Consider the following 19365-nt stretch of genomic DNA (forward strand, 5'->3'; position numbering starts at 1 on the left):
AGTCCTCACAAAGAAAGCAGGGAGAGTACATTCTACCTAGACACCCAAGAGAGTATTACTTCAGGATCTAGGAAAGACCCTAGGTGAGATCAACCCAAATCAAGAAAACCATCTGAATATGCTTTTTAAGTATGCTCCCTTAGACTACCAGAGAAATATGTAAGCCTTTAAAAGAAGCAAGATGAAGCCAGTAGTTCTGTTCATTTTTTCTAAATCATCTTACTGTACAATTAACTTAAAGAAAAAAAATCTAATTTTCACTGCAGTGTTTTTCTAAGCCATAAAGAGAAATATTTTCACCAGAACCTTTACTGTTGTCCACAGGGAAGAGCACCAAGAAAAAGAAATAAGGTAAACCTAGCCCTCTCATGCCTGGAACAACAACTGTTTCTTAAGCACTACATTTTTATTTTCTTTTTTATGTTGAAGGATACTTAAGTTGTCAAGTCCTATGTCACTGATTTTCTGTTCCCCTTCCTCAACAGGAACTGCCCAACATTAGCTCGGTACCCTTCTTTTCAAAGAGGACGTAAGGACAAAGTGAATTAATTTTAAGTTGTTGCCGAGGACCTAACTTAGAGGTTTTGCTTTGTTCTTTGCTTATTGTCATATAAAGATGTGAACATGCACCTCTTGGAAGAAATCCAGGAAAAGCAACAGAATGCGTGAATGAAGTAGCAGCCTAAAAGAAAAGCAAGCACTGAAAATTGAGAAAAAAAAAGTGTGGAACATAGCCCTTTACCTTGAAATAGAATGGCTGCAGGACATTGCCAAGGACAGTGGTTGACAGAAGAATAACAGAGCTCTCTGGACAGTACATATACCAGTTGACATTGATACTCTGATTCTTCAGAAGCTTTAAGCTTCGTTTCTCTGGTAATACCTGGAAGTGTAAGATATTACCATTATATAAATATCAGGATTCCAACTGCATAAACAGCACACAGCTCTGGAGACATTTACAATACCCCTCATCACCAGTGTCCAAAAGGGCTGTTTATTCTTTAGATTCCTCAAAAAACAAGGTAATTAAAAAAACCACACAGGCTACCTCAGACAATTAATTGACCAATGTAAGAAGCAGCTACCAATTTGCAGAAGGATATCACTATCTTAATCAACATTTGTTCTTCACTGCATTTGAAAGCATGCACACATCTTGCCAACACAGAACGGCCAAGGTTGACAGCAACCTCAGAAGATCATCTAGTCCAAAATGCTGATTTGTTCTGCATGAAGTAATGTTTCACGTTACATTTATAAATTTGTTTCTATACTAGCCAACAGCACGTCAATCTTGAGCTCTCAATACTTCAGAACTCCTTTATAAAGGATCTTTGTTAGATGCACTACATTACTTGTTAGGTTTCCCTCACTCTGAAAAAAAGTATTTACCATAAGAAATCTAAACAAAAGAGCAGTACTTTTTCAAGAGCATTTTCTCAGTTTGAAAGCTGGAAGAAAATAATTCAAAGATACTGGAAGAAATTACAATTTTCTAATTTCTAAATGCGTCTAACCTACAGGAGTTATTTGCATTACCTGATAGAATTCAATTCCTTGATCTGTGATGAAGACGATTTCTGTTGAACTTGTCCAGCAGAATCCTAGAATATTGGCATTCTTGGTCTTTTAACAAACAAGCAAACAAGAACTTTTACTTGGAAAAAGTAACTATTCAGATAAGCTATTACTATTAATGAAGAATGTGAGATCAAAGGCCATTCAGTTATCCAGTCACTGGAGTTCATGCACTTGGCAGCTGAACACCCAATACACATCAGCTGTTTCATCAAAGACTGCCAAGACCATGTATGAACATAACTACCATGTGACTTGATCTTTTGGTAGCAGGTAAAATTTACAGGTTTATTATGCAGTCAATTTTTCTTCTCCCCCAAAGACAACCAAGTTCGAGAGGTTCAAATCATACTGCCAATTCAAATAATCCTAGGCAAGAAAAGCCTGTTCCTTCCATCGACAGAAACAACGAACTAAGATGTCCCATGACTACACTCAGAACTCTATCATAAATCCTTGCTATAATGCTTTTCTCAACTGCATAATCCTCAATAATGAAGCAGAGAGTGCTTCAGCTTTACAGTCCATGGGAATAAAGGAATCTTTGCAAATCCCAACATTTAAAAACTTACTTCAGCATTCTCTTACCCCATACTGTATTTTCTTAGTTAACAATTGGAAAGTACCATGGACAATAATAGCTGTTTCCCATAAACTGATCATTAAGAAATGAGAAGGGTTGTTGAAAAATACATGACAGTAAGCTATTAGTACTTTGCGTACTCTTATCACTGATCAATGAAATTAGGGCAAAACATCCAAATTAACGTCTGACATTAGTATACTTTTTAAAAAAAGAAAAAAGAAAATCAGCTCTTGATCTCTTTTCCTTCCCAAACCTTGACATTTGTTACTTTCACAGCATTTTCTATGATTCTAGTCCCTTCTAGGAAAGAATTAAAGTGACTGAACCAGGAAGGGTTTTTTTTGTGTTATCGTTCATACCTGTTAATTAGCCTTAATTCAGATAGACAGTAGCGACTACCTATCTCTTGCTTCACATTAGAGTTTTGGAAGGTATCTCAATTAGTTCTCTTTTAGAGTAGAGGCCACCAGCAGAAGTAATATTAGAGTTTCACCTAGGCCTATAAGCTTCGAACATTTATTTACCTTACATTCCTGTGTATATTCTAGCTGAGGGCTGTCTGGAATAAAATTCAAGAAATCCTGCAACGACACACATGAAGCACGTCAGCAATTACGAAGCACAGAATATCATAGATACAAGAGGACAGATATTAGCTGATCAAGTTATTTTGGATGAGATACATAGAAGTAAGCTTGATTTACTATATTCTACTTCACCACAGCCAGGAACTCTTTATAGGAATCAGCTCCACCCCTTCACCTTTCTTGAAGGATGATACCCACAAAGTGATAACATTTCCTCTCACCCTGAGAGGCTGAGCAGCTTGCAAGGCACTTTCATTACAGCTGTTGACAGCCACCAGAACTCTCAAACTTCAGCCTCAGAGGCTTCTACTCTGGTACTCTAAGCACTAGAGTTTCAGCTTCAATTCCCTTCCTGTTTGCAGGGCAGAGGAATCTTACCACACTTTTCGATGTTCTCTGCACAGCCAATATCTTGTTTCCCAAGGAAAACTTGATGCATTTTACTTCACCCTTGTCTTCCATTCTATATAGGAAGAAAAATAAGTTGTGTGAACATTGTCTAGAATAGTTTGTTATAGAATTCTGTAATACATTCTCAAAACAAGGAGAGAGAAAAGTGTAATGCAAATACTTTTGAACGTGACTTCGGAGAGTTGCTGGACACATACAGGATTCAGAAGTTGGCAAGGTAACAGCAGTTCACTCTTCAGAAGTACTGAACGCATCCATGACAGAAACACGGCTAAGACTGCACAAACCGGCACCTGAAGTTACTAGAGCTGCTCAGCTCTGTTGGCCTATGATGGGGAATTGAAAGACTGCAGAACTATTCAAACCTGCAGCTCTGTCCCAGTGCTCCTGGAGTTCTCTAACACTCACTGACATCCTGTGATCAGCTCTTTTACTACCAGGACTACTACTAATGGACACAAGCCTATTCACTTCCCCACTAAGACTCATAAATTCTTCTAGAGGATGAAGTAGGAATGAGGTTGACATCACAGTAACCAAATTGCTTCCTCCATACCTGGGTTCAAGCAGCCTTCAAGTAAAAGAGTACTTCCTAACACACAGACAGTAGATAGGAATATGTGTTCCTAGATAGGAATACGTTAATAGTAACAGATTTGCCTGTACCTAAGACGTGTCAGCTAACTTGCACTAACAACCTACGGATTTCTTTAGCACAACTGCTCATACATTTGTGTATAACCTGACAGAGAGACATCACTTCTAACAGAGGCATTTATAAAATAGTTTTCTGTAGATAAAGTAGTTTCATTGAAAATACTACTGTCAGATTATGAGGAAAGAGGGTGAGGATGACTCAACAAGAAACTGAAGATATAAAAGAAACCAAATCAGATTTAAAAAAAAGAAACAAAACCCAAGAAATCCACAAGTTGAAAATACTATGCTTGAATTGCTGGCTTGAAATTCAGAAGTTATGGTTCTCTACATATTTAAATTTACCTCATTTTGTTTAAATTACTAAACCACATCCTTAGAAAAGTCACAGCTGCTGTAGGAATCACAAGTTTGAATCCCCATAATCTCTCACATTTACATGTTTTAATGAAATATTGCTGTTACAGAAAAAGCCACAGATTTTTTTTTTCAGAAGACTGTAGATTGATGAGAGAAAAGCATGCCATCTTAATTACAAGAAGATTATGTCTAGGAATACAATAGAAAGACAATCACAAGTACTTGTAAGTTTTATGCTGGAAACACAGTAGATCAGGACTAAGTATCACATAATTTTTAAGACCACAGAATACTATTTTAAGACAACAAAAGTGAAGGTTCCTTACCTGAATGAAATGGGATTTCTGTCCTCCAAGCCTTTAACAACAACTCCTGTAGCTCCACCAGATCGAACAGCAAAAACCTATTACAAAGGGAAAAATCCATCATTTTCTCTGGAGCTCTAAGTTTACAAAGGTACTTACACGATACCATAGGCATTTTCTGAACTGCTGGGCAAGAAAAAAAAAAAGTAGAAGCTTGTATAAGCTTTTTTGTTTTGTATATTCTTGTTTACCTAATTCAGGTATTAGTAAAAAAGAATTACCTAAGAGCAGGGCATTGTTTAAGGAAAACAGCTTGGGGATTAGGAAGGGATGAAATGCAACTCACTGACCCAGAAGGCTGATCTTGTCAGAACATGTCACTAGACAGGACTACGTTAATAGTAATCTGCAGTTTTGCCTGTACCTAAGAAGTGTCAGCTGACTTGCACTAACAACCTAAGGATTTCTTTAGCACAACTGCTTACACATTTGCATATAACCTGCCAGATATATACCGCTTGCCAACTAGAATAAGGTAACATTAAGATAAAAAAATCATGCTGTACAAACTTCAACTGGCTTATAAAAAAAAAAAAAAAAAAAAAGGCAGATGCCTTATTGTTATAGTTGTACCTGTAGAAGCAGCAAACACACAGTTCAGGTCTTGGAATAATGACATAACGATATACTGTTTCGTAATATTAACCACGCTGATGGTGCAGTACGCTCATGCAGGAATACAGGTTTCAAGGCTATAAACCGCAAGCAAGTCCATAGTCTTACCAGAACGATAAAAAAAAAAAAACTATTTGTAAATACTTTTAATATTGATGTAGATAGAAAATGAAGGCAGCTTTCTCTTAATTTGTGCAAAACAAGAAGACAGCAAGGAACAAGCTCTCAGAAGACTCTTTATGTGGGGAAAAGAGTCATTGAAATGCTGGATAGAGATGATTCAGATTCACACTAGAAATTAAACAATTTTAGATTAGCAAGAAAAGATGGAGAATTAAAGCTATAACTGAAAGTAAGCTGATTTTGAGAGGGCTCTCAATCAATTTCTCACATCCACATTACCATCCAATGCCTCCAGACAAGTGCACTTACATACTCGTATTTCAACTGTCCCTTGAAATGTACGTAAAGTATAATGGTTTATAGAGAAAAAGGACCCCAATAATTCTGAATATGGAACAGCAGCAATAAGTTCACAACAAAAATATTGCACCTGCCCCCTTCAAATCTGCTGCCGATCTCGTCCATACCTCAGACGGCAAATTGTGCCATTTGTATGGGGAAGAAAGCGTGAACATTTCAACGCTGCAAACGCTGAAGTTACAGGATGGCTACAGGAATTAGACAGCCAACAGCATCCACACGTACACATAGATCAGGACAGACTGGGGACGTTTTAGCTACCGTACAGAAACCCATGGGGATATTTAGGAGAAGCACACTTTAAAAGAAGGAAAGCTGAGGAACGTGAAGCAAAGCAGCTGGTCAAGAGCCGTAAGAAAAGCTACAATTATTATTATGTAAGAGAATTTTGAGGTTTAGGAATTGAAAAACTCAATTCATTCTCCCTGAGGAACTCCAGAACACCCATACGGCAGGGAGGGCGATAACAAAGAATTAGGAAAAGAAATGCCCAAATTCCCCCGGGCCCGCAGCGCCGCGGCAGGTGCCGGCAGCCAAATCCCCACAGGAGCACCACAGCGAGCGTTAGGCTCGGCGGCCGGGAGCAGAGCCGCCAAACCAAGAGACTAGGGGAGAAAAAAAATACGAAAAGGGCAAAAATAAATAAAGAGAGCGTCAGGAAAGGACGCGCCGCCCAGCCGCGGCCCGCCGCCGCACCCACCTGCTTGTTGGCCTCGTCGAAGAAGACGCAGTTGACGGGGTTGGCCTTCTCGAAGTGCACGGGCCGGCCGCACAGCGCCAGGTAGCAGCCGCCGCCGGCCCGGCTCTCGCCGCCGCCATCTTCTCCCCCCGGCGCCCCGTCCTCCTCCTCCCCCGGCGGCGGCTCGCGGCTCATGGCGGCCGCACCAACGGTCCCCAACGGCGCCCAACGCCCCCGGCCGGCCGGGCGGCCGCTTCCTGTTTACACTCCCTCGCCGCATGACGCGGGAGCGGCCCGCCTTACGGGCGGTGCTGCCGCCATTTTGGGGGGGAGGGGGCTGGCGCCGGGAGGGGCCGGCTGTGCCCCAGGCGCAGGGGGCGCGTACGCGTTCCTCGTGTTTACCGGAGAAAAAGATCCTCGCTTGTTAGCCGAAATGTAGGGAATTCTGCTCGGGTTTAGCCCCAGGACTAAGGACTTTGTGGCGAACATCCGGAATTAATTCTGGGATGTGCTTGCCTAATAACAACTCTACAGGCTTTCATGGTTGTGGAGTCCAGGAAAGCCCTTGTTTTAGCAACCTCTCCCTTGCTGTGAGCTACTTGACAAAATATCTAGATGTCATACAATCATAGACTCATAAAGGTTGGAAAAGACCTCCAAGATCATCCGGTCCAACCACCCCCCTACCACCAATGTCACCACTAAACCATGTCCCCAAGCACCACGTCCAACCTTTCCTTGAACACCCCCAGGGACGGTGACTCTGCCACCTCCCTGGGCAACCCGTCCCAATGCCTGATGGCTCTTTCTGAGAAGAAATGTCTCATTTCCAACCTGAACCTCCCCTGGCACAACTGGAGGCCATTCCTTTGTCCTATCACTAGTCTCAAAGAAAATTGAGAGTGAGCAGATTTTACTGCCGGACATTCAGGCAATATGATCAGGCCCACTAGCTTCAATTCACAGGCTCAAGGACCATTACTTCATTTTTTATATTTTATTCCTATTTTTAAATATGTCCAAGCAGATTTTAGAAAGAAATTAAAAACAGTTGTACCAACTGAGGCTTCTACTCATGTGCAATATAACAAGTTTCCTGTCTCAATAATGACACCTCAAAAAGCATCCCCCTCCCCAACTTCCAGTTATTTGTGCTCTCTTCCTCTCACTCCCAATGCAAGCATCCCTACCAATCTAATATCCTTCCTTGACGAGAATGCTGTAACGTAGTAGGTGGCAGCTTTGAGAGAAATTTTTCTTTCTCTAAGAAACGTTAGGAGTACTGAGACTTTTAATAAGCCTAGAATATGAATGCTTTTCTTTTTAAATACCTTATCCTCTGAATACTTTGAAGAAGGTTGGGTTGTATTTGCCAACAGCAGCCTTTAGTCTTCCTGAAGGTGTTAGATAACTGTGGCATTCCATGCCAGTACATAATTTTGTTCATTTCCTGATGTCTTTATTTTGGGCAACTGTTTCACTGAGTGGTGAAGACATATCCACAAGACATAAGCTGCTTTACTCACAAAAGTAAGGGGTAAAGCAAGATGATGGGCAAATTCATTAAATAATAATAATAATAATAATGCAAATACCCATTGCAACTGGCCAAAGGAAAAAAAAAAAAAGTCAAAGTTGTTTACTGTTTATGTAGCACCCATTAAAATAGTATTTTTTCTGTTGTTAAACTCAAAAGAGAGTACTCCCCAAAACTGAGGATCGGTGATGGCCAGGACAATGCAAAGAACCACACAAGAATGCCACCACAAGATCTTAAGTTTTTACTTCGTCACCAGTTCTCCAATTATTAAAAAGAAAATCAAATCACTTTCACAGCACACTGGGAGAATGTCACATGTAGCAACACAATATTCTGCTTGATAAAGAGCAGCACCAGAAACGGCAATATAAAAAGTTGATCCAAACTTCTTAATTCCAAAGCACCCCACTAGATCAGTTCATCTTTAAATGTGCTGGAGGGAAAACATTGCTAGACTTTTAAAACTTGCTAAAATAAGAAGACTGGCAATAAAAGCATGAAAGACAAATTTTCTGTTTTCCAACTGTAAACAAAAAAAAATAATTTAAAAGTAATTCTGATCAATATTTAGTTTTCATAGTGTACGATTATTTTCTAGATCAGTAAGATTTGGTGCTCTACCCTGATTTTCAGTGCAGATGCAAAGTTAAAGAGGTTTGGTGGTTTGTTTTCTTGACTTGCACTGAGTTCTTGGAACTAGTTGTATATTAAGATTGAAAGTAACTGATTTTGCTATTTGTTATGCATCTTGGATGCAGCCCTCAGGACTTCCAGCACATCACTAAAGAAGTCCTCTGCAGGTTGGATTCACATCAGTTTCTCATAATACCCAATTGTATTCACAGAGGTAGTTAGAGCCACACTCCATGTGCTTTTAATGAAAAGGTCCAGACTTTTCTTTCCATGTATAAAGACATTGTTTTGTTAAATTAACAGTTTCATGATTACAGCACAGTTTGACTTTTCATTTTGCCCTGGGTGGAGAAGGATGAAAGGCTTGTTGACATGGTTGCCATACAGAATTTTTTAATTCGTTTTTCAAGTCGCAAAAGGGAAAAAAGAGGGACTCTTTTTTGAGTGTGCTTTCTCACTAAATGGTTCAGATGATCTAGAACTTTTTTTTTAAGTATAACATATAAGCTCTGAGTCACGCAAAATATGACCACCTCGGCTACATTAGCCTAATGTAACCAGACAACTGGTGAAGCTGTCAGACCATCCAAAGTAGTGACATTCCATTCCCGCAGTGCCAGCCTGACGTGTGGGCTAAATTAAAAACAAAAATCAAACAAGGAAAAAAAAAAACCACTGAGGCATCACCGTATGCTCACTGTGTTTTCCATTTTGGCATTCCCAGTCAACCACTCTCTCTTGACATCGGCAGTTGACATTTACCACTGCACTAACATAGTCAGAAGCAGCATATCTGTGTTGTTTTTTTGTAGTTTTGTGTTTGTTTGTTTTTTTAAAAAAGCAGCTATACAGCCAGTGCTATTCATCATAAATAGGTGGGTCTCCATCACTTGAAAATGTGGACACTTTCTTTCCATGATTCTGCACATGATCTTCATTTATCTTCTCCAAAGCTTCAATCTAGAAAGCCAAAAAAAAAGAAAAAGAAAAAAAAAAAAAAAAAGCTGAAGTTATAAAGCCAAGCTGTGCCTGAATGTTCCTCAATAGTGTTAAAAGGTACCTTTAGATGACTGATCAGGTATATATAATAATTTTATTTCAATGAATCTGTCACATGTATGGTGCAATACGCTTGGGAAATACAGCTTGAAACATCTGTTCTCAAAAAAATTAGTAAAAGGAGTAGCACTTTTGCAGCTTCATGCTATATAACACCTGACATGCATGAGCTGAAGGGAAGACAGAAGATTCTTAGGATTCCAGATATGCTCCTCAAATTACAAAAGCATCCCTTTCTCCAACTCTGAACATCTCTGCTGTAATTCAGCTAATCCACCAACACTGTAGAAACTCCAAGTAATATTAAGATTACAAAGCCACTTTAAGCATTGTCAATGGTGACAGCAGAAGACAGTTTAACATTTTGTGCAATCCAAGTAACACAGTCCTGTAGTTTATTTTAATCATCAAATTGTTATGTTTGGATTACTTCCTCTTGTACTCCAGGGGAGGTAATTTTAGATACTAAAGTCAAAGTCTGAAGTTTAAGGATGGGTGGCTCAACTTCACCGATACATAAACAGTGGGATGTCTTTCCCATAAAACCCATAGGCAAAAAGAGGACGTTGAACCTACACATACACCTAAGCTCACAACGCAGTCAGCGAGGTAACTTTTATTTTGCTTAATAAACTGATCTTAGAAAGTCTAAGAAACCCTTGTGACTATTTTACTTTGTTTTCTTGGCCCCTTGATCAGTTTGAGGACCTGTTCCGCAAGTTAAATGTTCCAAACCTACTACATACTTAACTAGCATAAACCCGTGCTGTTATTAAGATTTGAGTAGAATTGCCATAAAGCGCTTACTTTCATCAGTAGGTGTGGGACTTTTAGTCAACTTATAAGTATCTGGTAACAGGATGCATGCCTTGCAGAGGCACATCCAAAATTTGAACATTAAAAGAAAAGGTGACCAAAGATTCCTATTCTGTATTTAGATTAGCATGGATTCAGCTGTCTAATGTCACACTTAAACATTGAAAATGCTAGCCTATAAATTTTAAATTCAAGGAAGTTAAACCCTAAAACATTAACAATAAGCAGCAAATTATTTATTTTAAAACAACTTTCCTTTCTCTGCGTAAGAGAAAAAAGAGAGATGCAGAATAACTAGTGAAATTACACTCATATTAATCATACAAACTAAACTTGTAAAGTTAAGGTATTGCAATAGCTACTCGCTAACCAAATCAAAATGTTAAACGCAGAAAGTTGTACCTCTTCTAGGAAGTCTACTTCATTGTCAGCTGTAATATTTAAACCTGAGACAGCATTGAAGAGTTCACGCTCATTAAGCGCTTCTGCCACACCTCCTTTCTGGAAGAACTAGGCAACATAAAAAGAAGACATTAAACACTTTACAAAACAAAATACTCCTTTTTCTCCCACAAATTGCAACTAAAGCTTTTAGTCAAAATGACATTTTTGCTTTTGTTGACCTACAGGTAGCAACCGAGAGAAGTTCTAATTTCCACTGGTACTGTTTTATTCTTCCATACTTCCTTCCCTTTCAGAGAAGAACGCCATCAGTATCGACAGCATGCAAGAATAATCCCACACATATCCAGCCACAACCACTTTTTTTTTTTAAGTTGCGTTGGTTGATTTTAAATTAGCTCTGAATTTCAGTGATGCTGTTTTAACTTGGAAAAACACTCAGCGTAACAGATGATCATCAGATGAAGAGGTCCTACCTGTGAAACATTCCTACAGTCTCTGAACAAAAACTCAAGTCCATGAGGATGCGTGGGCTCCACAGACTGACTGACATCAATAAGCCAAACCTGAAGGCAGAGACAGCAAGTCATTTTGTATTAACATTTCACATCGGATGAAACCTTTCCTTCCGATTCTAGAAATACGCTCACCTTGCCATCATGCCAAAGCATGTTGTATTCACTCAGATCTGCATGGACCAGGTTGCACTCTTTATACAACTGTTGCATCATCTGCAAGGAACAAAATCAGTGCATGAATGAAGTGTGCTAAGTGTGCTATTCCAAATGATAACATTTGCAGGGCGAGCACAACAAAATGTTTCCCCACCCACCATTTACATTATTTCTTCCAAGTCTTCAGTGAAGCTTCACAGGGAACTGCAGTTTTGGTAAGCTGCCAGCAAACTAAGCTTTTATCACTGAGCTTAGCTTTGGCAAGTGAGAAGAATCAGTCTCGTAAACTCATGTCAACTCTGCCAACAGTCCAAGTGCATGAGACAGATAAACGTGTTCTCTAAAAATACCTGTCACTCTTACGCCTGTCACACAGGGGAAAAAAAAAGTCTCAGTTTTAGATGACGAATCCTAATTAATATCCATATTTGGTTCATTTAAAACATGGTTGTGTTGCTCTACTGATGTCAATATTTGACGTACAGACCATTCACAGCACCAAACTGCTGGGGGCAGGGGGCGTTGTTGTTGTTTTGTTTGCTTGTTTGTTTTTGACTATGGGAAGCTACTGGAGAGCAGACACTTAGGTACGTGTCTGAAACAATTACAGCAGAAAACAGGAATTAGAATATGGTACCATGCAATATTCTAATTCATTCTCTAATTACTAGTTTAAACAAGCAAAAAAAAAAAAAAAAAAAAAAAAACAGGGGAGGGAGGTTTATTCACCAAAGTGTGTTTAAACATTGTAAATTAACTATTCTATAAACCCAGAAGGACTTCAGAGAATTTTCTAAACCAAATACTGCTTCTGTAAAAGGAGGACTACTTGCTTGTGGCTTCCCTGCTACTAAGTATCCTTTTTGTCACCAAGTTCCAGCATGTTTTCTACTAGATTAAGATTATTTATTTGTATTATTTCTAGTGCTTAATTTCTCATTTATTCTAAGTCACTCATTAAACAGCAGTAAAATAAGCCTTTGGACTCCATACTTTGAAGCTGATGCAAGCAACCTGAAAAGTAAATAAATGCTGATTTGTCCTGTAAGTTATTCACCCAAAAGAAAATACAACCCAGAACTGGAGGAGAAATCAGCACTGTCTTACATTAAGAATCTGATAGTAGGCTTTTTTCATATCTTCACTATTAAGTTTTACATCCTTTAGTTTAGGAGCTGGGACTTGATCCTGGCCAATGAAAGACATAACCAAGATGTGTTTCTTAAGGATAACCACTTGAGGACAAGGAATTCCTGCATTTTGCATTCTGTGAATCAGAAAATAGATAGTGATTAAGAAAGAAACACTGAAAACAAAAAAGTAAAAAGTAAAATTAAAAACCTACAGTTCTAGTTCCTGCTTGCTCATTTCCAAACTGTGTGTGAAGAACTTGATCCAGACTCAAAATTTCTTTGAAAGAGACCAGATTGGTAATTGATTTTATATAGATATATTCCCCCCTCTCTATTTCAGATTGGGTAATTCAAACTTTAAAGCCATAAGCGGGCCTAAAAATGCTAATGGAAAGCTTATTACTTTTATAGCTAAAGCCTGGTAACTTCATGGGCTTATAAATTCTGCTGCCAAACCCCTGAAGATGCTGACAATTTATTAAATTGTAAGAAATCAGAGGCTATGCTAAAAAAAAGAGAATAGGAAACCAACAGGCATTTGACTTTTTTTTTTTTTTTTTTTTTACCTTGTTAAGTTATGCATTTCTTTCTCAGCCCACATACGAATAATCTTTCGTGGATTCAATTTACTGAAGCGGTCTTTAAATCTGTAGTCATCCTTGATGTATTTGTCGCGGTTCTTGAATTCATTAAGAGTCGTTTTAAACACTTTAATGGCACATTCTGGAGGTATAACTTTATCATCTTCAGTTGCACTTCTCATGGTAGGAATTAAACACATAACAAAGTTAAGTATTCACATCCTTACAAGCAAATGTATGGTTGCTCCTTTGCCTTCTGTTTGTGGTTTTCTTTTTTTTTATTATTATTATTTCTTTTTTAATACATTGCAAGATGCAGTGATTTTTAACACGAGGGGAAAAGACCTGATTTTGTATCGAGTTTGAAAGCCACTTCAAGTAAACTTCATAAGAGTTCTATGATTAAACTTAGATATTGAATGTTATTTCTGGAATTCTGACCACATGTTGCTCATTAAATAGGGTCCATCTCCCAACCTGTGAATATTTTAGTTAAATATCATAGCTAACAACAGCCCCGTTAATGGATATAATTACTTCGAGTATATTACAAGTGAAAAAATCCTTGCATTAGAACAGTAATGGCAGTGCCACAGTGTTTTGTCAAGCACCTCAAAAGACATTGTTCTTTGAATGATAATAAGCAAAAGAACACTCCTGAATACCATTCAAGGACATGCCAAATAAAAATAAATAAAAACAAAAACAAACAAAGCAAATCAACAACAACAAGAAACATCCACTTCAACTAATCTTCCCTCCGCCCTCAACTCATGTCTCTCCTGATATCTCTAAACAGGTTATGTGTATTTAGGTTTTATTAGTTTCTTCTCAACATGCATTGAACTAGAGGTGTTTCCTCATCCCAACACTGTTCTCCAGGTAAACCAAAAGTAAGAAGGAGCACCTACACTGAACTTCACAGATGGAGCTGCTAACACAGTGATTTCTATGTGTAGACAATCTGCAGGTAGCCTAAGATCATCATGATGGCTCGCAGGTATGGGGCAAGTCAGTGGAAGGAGTTCTCCAAAATCTCAAGACTTTTTTGTAAAAACAAGTATTTATTTTTTTCCCACAGAAAGTCACCATGGATTTGATCGTGTTCGTCAAATGGTCTCCAGGAAGACAGCAGGAATTTTTTGACTTCAAAGTTGGTACCATTTGGTTTTCAGAATTTATTATCATCTGCATACATGTGAATAAAACCTCTAAATCTTAGCAACAAAACAGATGCAGATTGATCGTTGTTTCTCCTTTTCGGGCCATCTCTGACACTTAAGTGTACCATGAGTACCAAACAATATACTTACTTTCCTCCATATGCATGAAAAACGACAGATTCTTTCCCTGTGCTGATGCAGCCTGTGATGGTCTCCAGCATCCCAGCATTGACCATCTTGTACAGAAGTAAACGTGTTTTAGGATCCACTGCTTTCTCCTACAGATAAGAAATGAACACTCGATTCATTAAAACAATCCTTTGCTTTACACTGAGTTAGAATATTTATATACTACAGGAGTCCAACTGGGCAGAAAAAAAATTGTATTAGAAGAACTCTCTGAGTGCTTAAGAACACTTTCTGTAGTGTTTTCAAGAAGTCTTACGCATGATGAATCTAATATCCCAAATATTATGTTCGTTTTGCATGAGCTACAATAAAGTAAAACATTCAAGTTTGTAAGAGTCCACAGCAGGAAAGACCACAGGCACTGCTCCAAACTCACCCATTAAGCTTATCGACTGACTTCCAAAATTACTAACTAAAATTTACTTGGTCACCTCATTTTCCTGAAACTTGCTATGAAGACAGATAGTTGGAGCCACAAACTTCAACCACGGAGGATTCATCCTCTAGATGGTTTCTATAAAAAATTTCTAAGCAGTTTACTCATTTTAGCCGAGTATGAGACAGGTTTAGAAAGAAAAATAGAAAATACTGGAAGCTGTTTATTCTTACTTTGATATGGCTCTCACAGTAATGCAGCTCAGCTGAAGACAGACTTTCTCTAGCAGGAGCTGATACTATCTCCTTCATCCATTATATCACTTGATTGGTTAAATGGTTATGTTTCAAGGAATTACCAAAACAGTCTTCCATTGTTACACAAGATAAAGAGCATAAAGAGACTTCCAAAACATACAGCAGTGGAGTGCTCCTTCTTTTCATGGAGCCTTGCACTTCGACGTTCCTCTGAGTATGCATGCTGCTTTAAGGCATTGAAGACTTGATTTGACAGCTTTAAGTCCATCCCAATTCCATCTCCAACTTGGAACCCAGGAGCAAACTATGAGGAGAAATATCAGAAATTTAAGTATTGTTATTAGCTGTCACCAGAAATTGGCACAAGCAAAAATTTATCTTTATGATCTGCAAATCCAGCTTAAATTAGGACTTAAGTGACAACATTCCACACAGTGAGTTTCACAACATCCAAAACATATTGCTGTAAACTCAGAACTTGAAATTCTGCCCAAATTTATAATAGGATTACCTAACATCCCGTAGAACAGCAATTGCAGCATTTCCTTATTTGAAGCAGTTGTACCAGTTACATTAAAGAAAAGTGAAGGTAGGTACTGTGGATAAGTAGACTGAAAAGCTGTACATCAAACCACTAACTGAAAACAAGATACTTAGTTGAGCAGGCAAAATTAATGTAAAAGAAATTAGATTAGATAGATACACTTCACTTTATTTGCCTACATACCACACTCGCCGATAGCTTTGTATTGTCAAAACTCTTGAATCGTGTCATTAACAAAATATTTTTAAATTAACAAAAAAATCAACTCAAACTGGCCATTTGAATAACTAAACCAACCATTGCATTGCCTTCTTCTGGTTTTTAAAAATAAATAATAAAATGAGCATATACAGTAGTAGCGATATTACTTCTTTGGTAAGTTACTGCATTCTGCATTCCAGTTTCACATGCAAAGCAAAATTTCCCTAAGCTTTCACTTACATTTTCCATACGAGCAGTGTTCTTTCTTCCACAGACCACTTCATCATGTTTAGTGGTAATGTCCTTTCCCTTTCCTATGAAGCCCTTTTTTGGTGTAGTAGTAGGTTTATCTGCCAGCAGTAAGAAAAAGCCAAGCTTGACATTGAAACAAACATTACTAACGCTAAGGTTCCACAATGCCCATAAAAATTATATAGTTTTGTTTACTAAAAAGAATAACATTTTAGTCGTATTATCTTAATGCAGTCTTATCTTGTCTTATCCTAAACACGTCAGCTTCTTTTGCTATGTCATGACTTACTTTTATTTTCTGGAGTATCGAACATTGTAATATTCAATGTTTTGTGTGGATGCCCCAATATATTCTCTATAAAGATCAGATTTCAGCTGCTGAAGCCAAAATACTGGAAGACAGAAGCCTTACGTTACCTGCCCAACTTCCTGCATAACACCTCCTAATTAGGTGACCTGTTTTTTCACAGAACTAGTATGTCTTCTCACATTGAAGAAAACTAATTCAACTATGCCATTTCCTTATTTCTATCAACTGAAGAAATTGTACTGTTTAGAACAGCCACATACCTGCCCTGTACGGATCGTGACGGGTATCCTGCCAATCAACCTCATCCTCCGAGCTGTCACTGTCAAAGGGATGCACCTTCCGATAATTTTCAAAGGATATGGAAACTTGAGAAAGAAAACAAATTAGCATGTCTGTGATTATCAGGGATTTGCTAAGTCTTCACACCTCTGCCAACTTAAGTAGAATGCCACTAGAAAACCTCCAGAGCAAAAATATTTCTTTTGGTGAAAGTACCTTTGCTATCTCCATTGAACTTCTTCTCTTCACGTCGAAGCTGCGCGTCATATTCCCTGTCAAATTCCATCTGCAGCATCTGGGCTAGCATTAGGTCACTAGAAGTGTCAATATTTTCTCCTGTAATAAAGGGTCCTTCAGCAACACTATATAAGATGAAAAAATGGATTACAAAAATTAAATGCGGCAATCTAAAGAGAAACACTGCTTTATAACATTTCACCACTCTATAGAAAAGATCCGGTGCAGAGCTCTATAGAAACTAATGGATCTCAAATGCCCCCCCTAAATTCTTTTCACAACTACTTTGCAGAGCAAGTTACGTCAACGTCTTTGTTTACCATTCTGTAAGGAGCATGAGGCTCCCTTTTTAAGATGTCACTTATGAGAGAGAAAGAAATCATATAGCTAGAAATATATAAAAAGAAAATATATACAATATATATTAAAAAGTAAAACAAAATCAGTGTTGCATTGCTCTGCTTCACAGAAAAGGCCACAGGCAAAATTTGTATGCATTTAGAACTAGTAAGCTCTCAGCCCACATTTAGAGGGCTCCAAGTACAGGGAGAATACGTGTGATATGCATAACCTGACAGTTTTCACATTAACCATTAACAAAACTCTCTAAAAGAGGAGGAGAAAAAACATTTCCAACAACTTCTCTCAAACCATAGCTTATGGACTGGCTTAAAGAAACCAAAACAATGTGAAGAAAATATCAAGAAAGAAGGAGTGGTAACAGAGAACAGCTCTAAGGAAGAGTTGTACCTGGGGAAGCCATCTTCACTGAAAAACACCTGAAGGATCGGAGTTAGGAAATACTAGGCAAGGCACTTACTATGCTGTTACGCTATAAGCACACTGCACAAAAGGGGACAGAAGATGGAGATTTACAACTATGGAGATCACTAATCCGGGATTTAAACTTACGCAACCACTTCAGGAAAAGCAGCATTTTCTTCTTCCAGTTGCAGCTCTTTTGCCAGCTGTTCACTCATTACGTCAGCGAGGGAACATGATATTGATGCAGTTTTGGGGGCTCCCCAGGGACACTGGAAATAAACATTTCATTCAAGCCAGCAACCCCGATAATAGCATAATTAGCTAGCAGTGCCTCTAAAGTAAGCTGGTGTAATCTTTTAAGACCTTGTTTTCTACAGACACTTCGGGAAGCATGATGAACTGTAGCGCAGAAGTATCTCAAGGAGCAGTTCCATAAACTCGGTAAGGTGTCACTGAAAGGGAGCTGATGGCCTTTCCCTAGCGGACAGGCACTGGCCATTCAGTAACGGGCAGACGGGGTAAACAAGTCGGTATCAGCACCTCTGAAGGCAGGGGAAAGGCCTTCCCAGGAAGTTAACTTTCTGAGTTTACACACAGCCCGTGTAAAAGTTCCGTGGGAATAACTGAACATCACTGCTTTATGAGCGGTGTCCTCCCCCATTTCTGGACTTTCTGAAGGGAAAAACACGACGAAGGTGCCCTCGGAAGCACCGAAGCCCCTCACCCAGCTCGGCTTGCTGGGGTGCAGGGGGGTGGCACACACCCAGCTCGCCTCCCCCGGCCTCCAGACCCCAGCAGCGCAGCTCGGGGGCCCGGCGGTGCTTTATGGGGCTCCAGCAACCCCCCTCTCCGCCGACACAGCCGCCGGTGCCCCGGCCCGCGGCGGGCCCTTCCCGCTGCTCACACGGCCGCCACCGAGGCCCGGCGGAGCCCGGTCTCCGCGCCGAGCCGAGCCGACACCGCCTCCCGGTCTCACCTTGCTCTGCCAGCCGGGGCCCGGCCCGGCGTCGGGAACGGCGGTGGCGGCGATTCCTACCGGGTCCATTTGCGCTCGCAAGGCCGGGAGAAGCGGCGGCGGGCGGGCGGGCGGAGAGAGCTGCAGACGAGAAACCTTCCGGGTCCTCCCCGCCGCCCCGCTCCCTCGCACCGCCACCTGCCGGCGGGCTCCGGAGGGACGGCGCCGGCTGCTGTGTGCCCGGGGAGGAGGCAGCCGGAGAGGGGACGGGGACGCGGGGACACGGGGTCCGGGGGACGGGGGACGGGGACACGGGGAGCGGCCGCCGGCCCCTGCCGAGAGCGGCCGGGAAAGGGCGGGGAGCCGCCGGGGAGCCTTGCTGATAGGAAAAATAATAATAATAAATGGTCCGGTGGGGTAAAGTTTGCTTTATCTGAGGAAATAATGAAGGTAAGGGGAGGAAAAAAAGCCTAAGTGTACAAATTGATTTGATCCTGATCCCATAACTCATAGCTTAAGTGAACAAATTCATTTGATCCAGATCCCATAACTCACCATAAATACAGAACTAATACAAATGGTTCCTGTGCGATCCTCCACCTGTTTCACCTCCATGGCAAACACAACGTTCACCTGGAAAATCATACGGGATTAACATGTCCACCAGCCCTCAGG

The 19365-nt window shown here is 39.9% G+C and overlaps 2 protein-coding genes and 1 long non-coding RNA gene across 5 annotated transcripts in view; 1 reads left to right on the forward strand and 2 right to left on the reverse strand.

The window, feature by feature from the left end:
• RMC1 (regulator of MON1-CCZ1) overlaps positions 1-6610 on the reverse strand; it is a 15497-nt gene extending 8887 nt beyond the window's left edge. The window contains exons 1-6 of the mRNA XM_035316306.1: positions 6346-6610; positions 4509-4585; positions 3133-3217; positions 2692-2748; positions 1543-1629; positions 743-883 (exon numbers count right to left, since the gene is read on the reverse strand). Coding sequence (XP_035172197.1) covers positions 743-883; positions 1543-1629; positions 2692-2748; positions 3133-3217; positions 4509-4585; positions 6346-6519 — 621 coding nt within the window. The 5' untranslated portion in view covers positions 6520-6610. The remainder of the gene's footprint in view (positions 1-742; positions 884-1542; positions 1630-2691; positions 2749-3132; positions 3218-4508; positions 4586-6345) is intronic.
• The window catches only part of LOC118161206, an 11473-nt gene extending 2901 nt beyond the window's left edge, over positions 1-8572 (forward strand). The window contains exon 2 of the long non-coding RNA XR_004747902.1: positions 8368-8572. This is a non-coding gene — a long non-coding RNA (uncharacterized LOC118161206). The remainder of the gene's footprint in view (positions 1-8367) is intronic.
• A 407-nt stretch (positions 8573-8979) lies between these two features.
• Positions 8980-19365, reverse strand: RIOK3 (RIO kinase 3). 3 transcript variants are annotated; one of them, XM_035316308.1, is made up of 13 exons: positions 19246-19365; positions 17883-18004; positions 16950-17095; positions 16715-16819; positions 16133-16242; positions 15308-15451; positions 14476-14603; positions 13148-13336; positions 12556-12715; positions 11425-11505; positions 11251-11340; positions 10775-10882; positions 8980-9457 (listed from the first exon to the last, which is right to left on the reverse strand). In XM_035316308.1, the coding sequence occupies exons 1-13, from the start codon at positions 19333-19335 to the stop codon at positions 9356-9358; spliced, it is 1575 nt and encodes a 524-aa protein (XP_035172199.1). In that variant the 5' UTR covers positions 19336-19365; the 3' UTR covers positions 8980-9355. The 3 variants fall into 3 exon arrangements, with proteins under 3 accessions (XP_035172199.1, XP_035172198.1, XP_035172200.1); XM_035316307.1 differs by having other exon boundaries at positions 13148-13339; XM_035316309.1 differs by lacking the exon at positions 19246-19365 and adding an exon at positions 18712-18795 and having other exon boundaries at positions 13148-13339.

The sequence above is a fragment of the Oxyura jamaicensis genome, chromosome 2 (assembly GCF_011077185.1).
Source record: "Oxyura jamaicensis isolate SHBP4307 breed ruddy duck chromosome 2, BPBGC_Ojam_1.0, whole genome shotgun sequence".
NCBI classification, from domain to species: Eukaryota; Metazoa; Chordata; class Aves; order Anseriformes; family Anatidae; genus Oxyura; species Oxyura jamaicensis.

Excerpts from the sequence above, each read along its gene's own strand:
- RIOK3 (XM_035316307.1), bottom strand. The coding sequence starts at position 19,335 with ATGATTTTCCAGGTGAACGTTGTGTTTGCCATGGAGGTGAAACAGGTG. Across the intron at positions 18,005-19,245 it reads GTATTAGTTCTGTATTTATG|TGTCCCTGGGGAGCCCCCAA; the intron begins GTGAGTTATGGG and ends GTTTATTTCCAG. Across the intron at positions 17,096-17,882 it reads GCTTTTCCTGAAGTGGTTGC|TGTTGCTGAAGGACCCTTTA; the intron begins GTAAGTTTAAAT and ends CATCTTATATAG.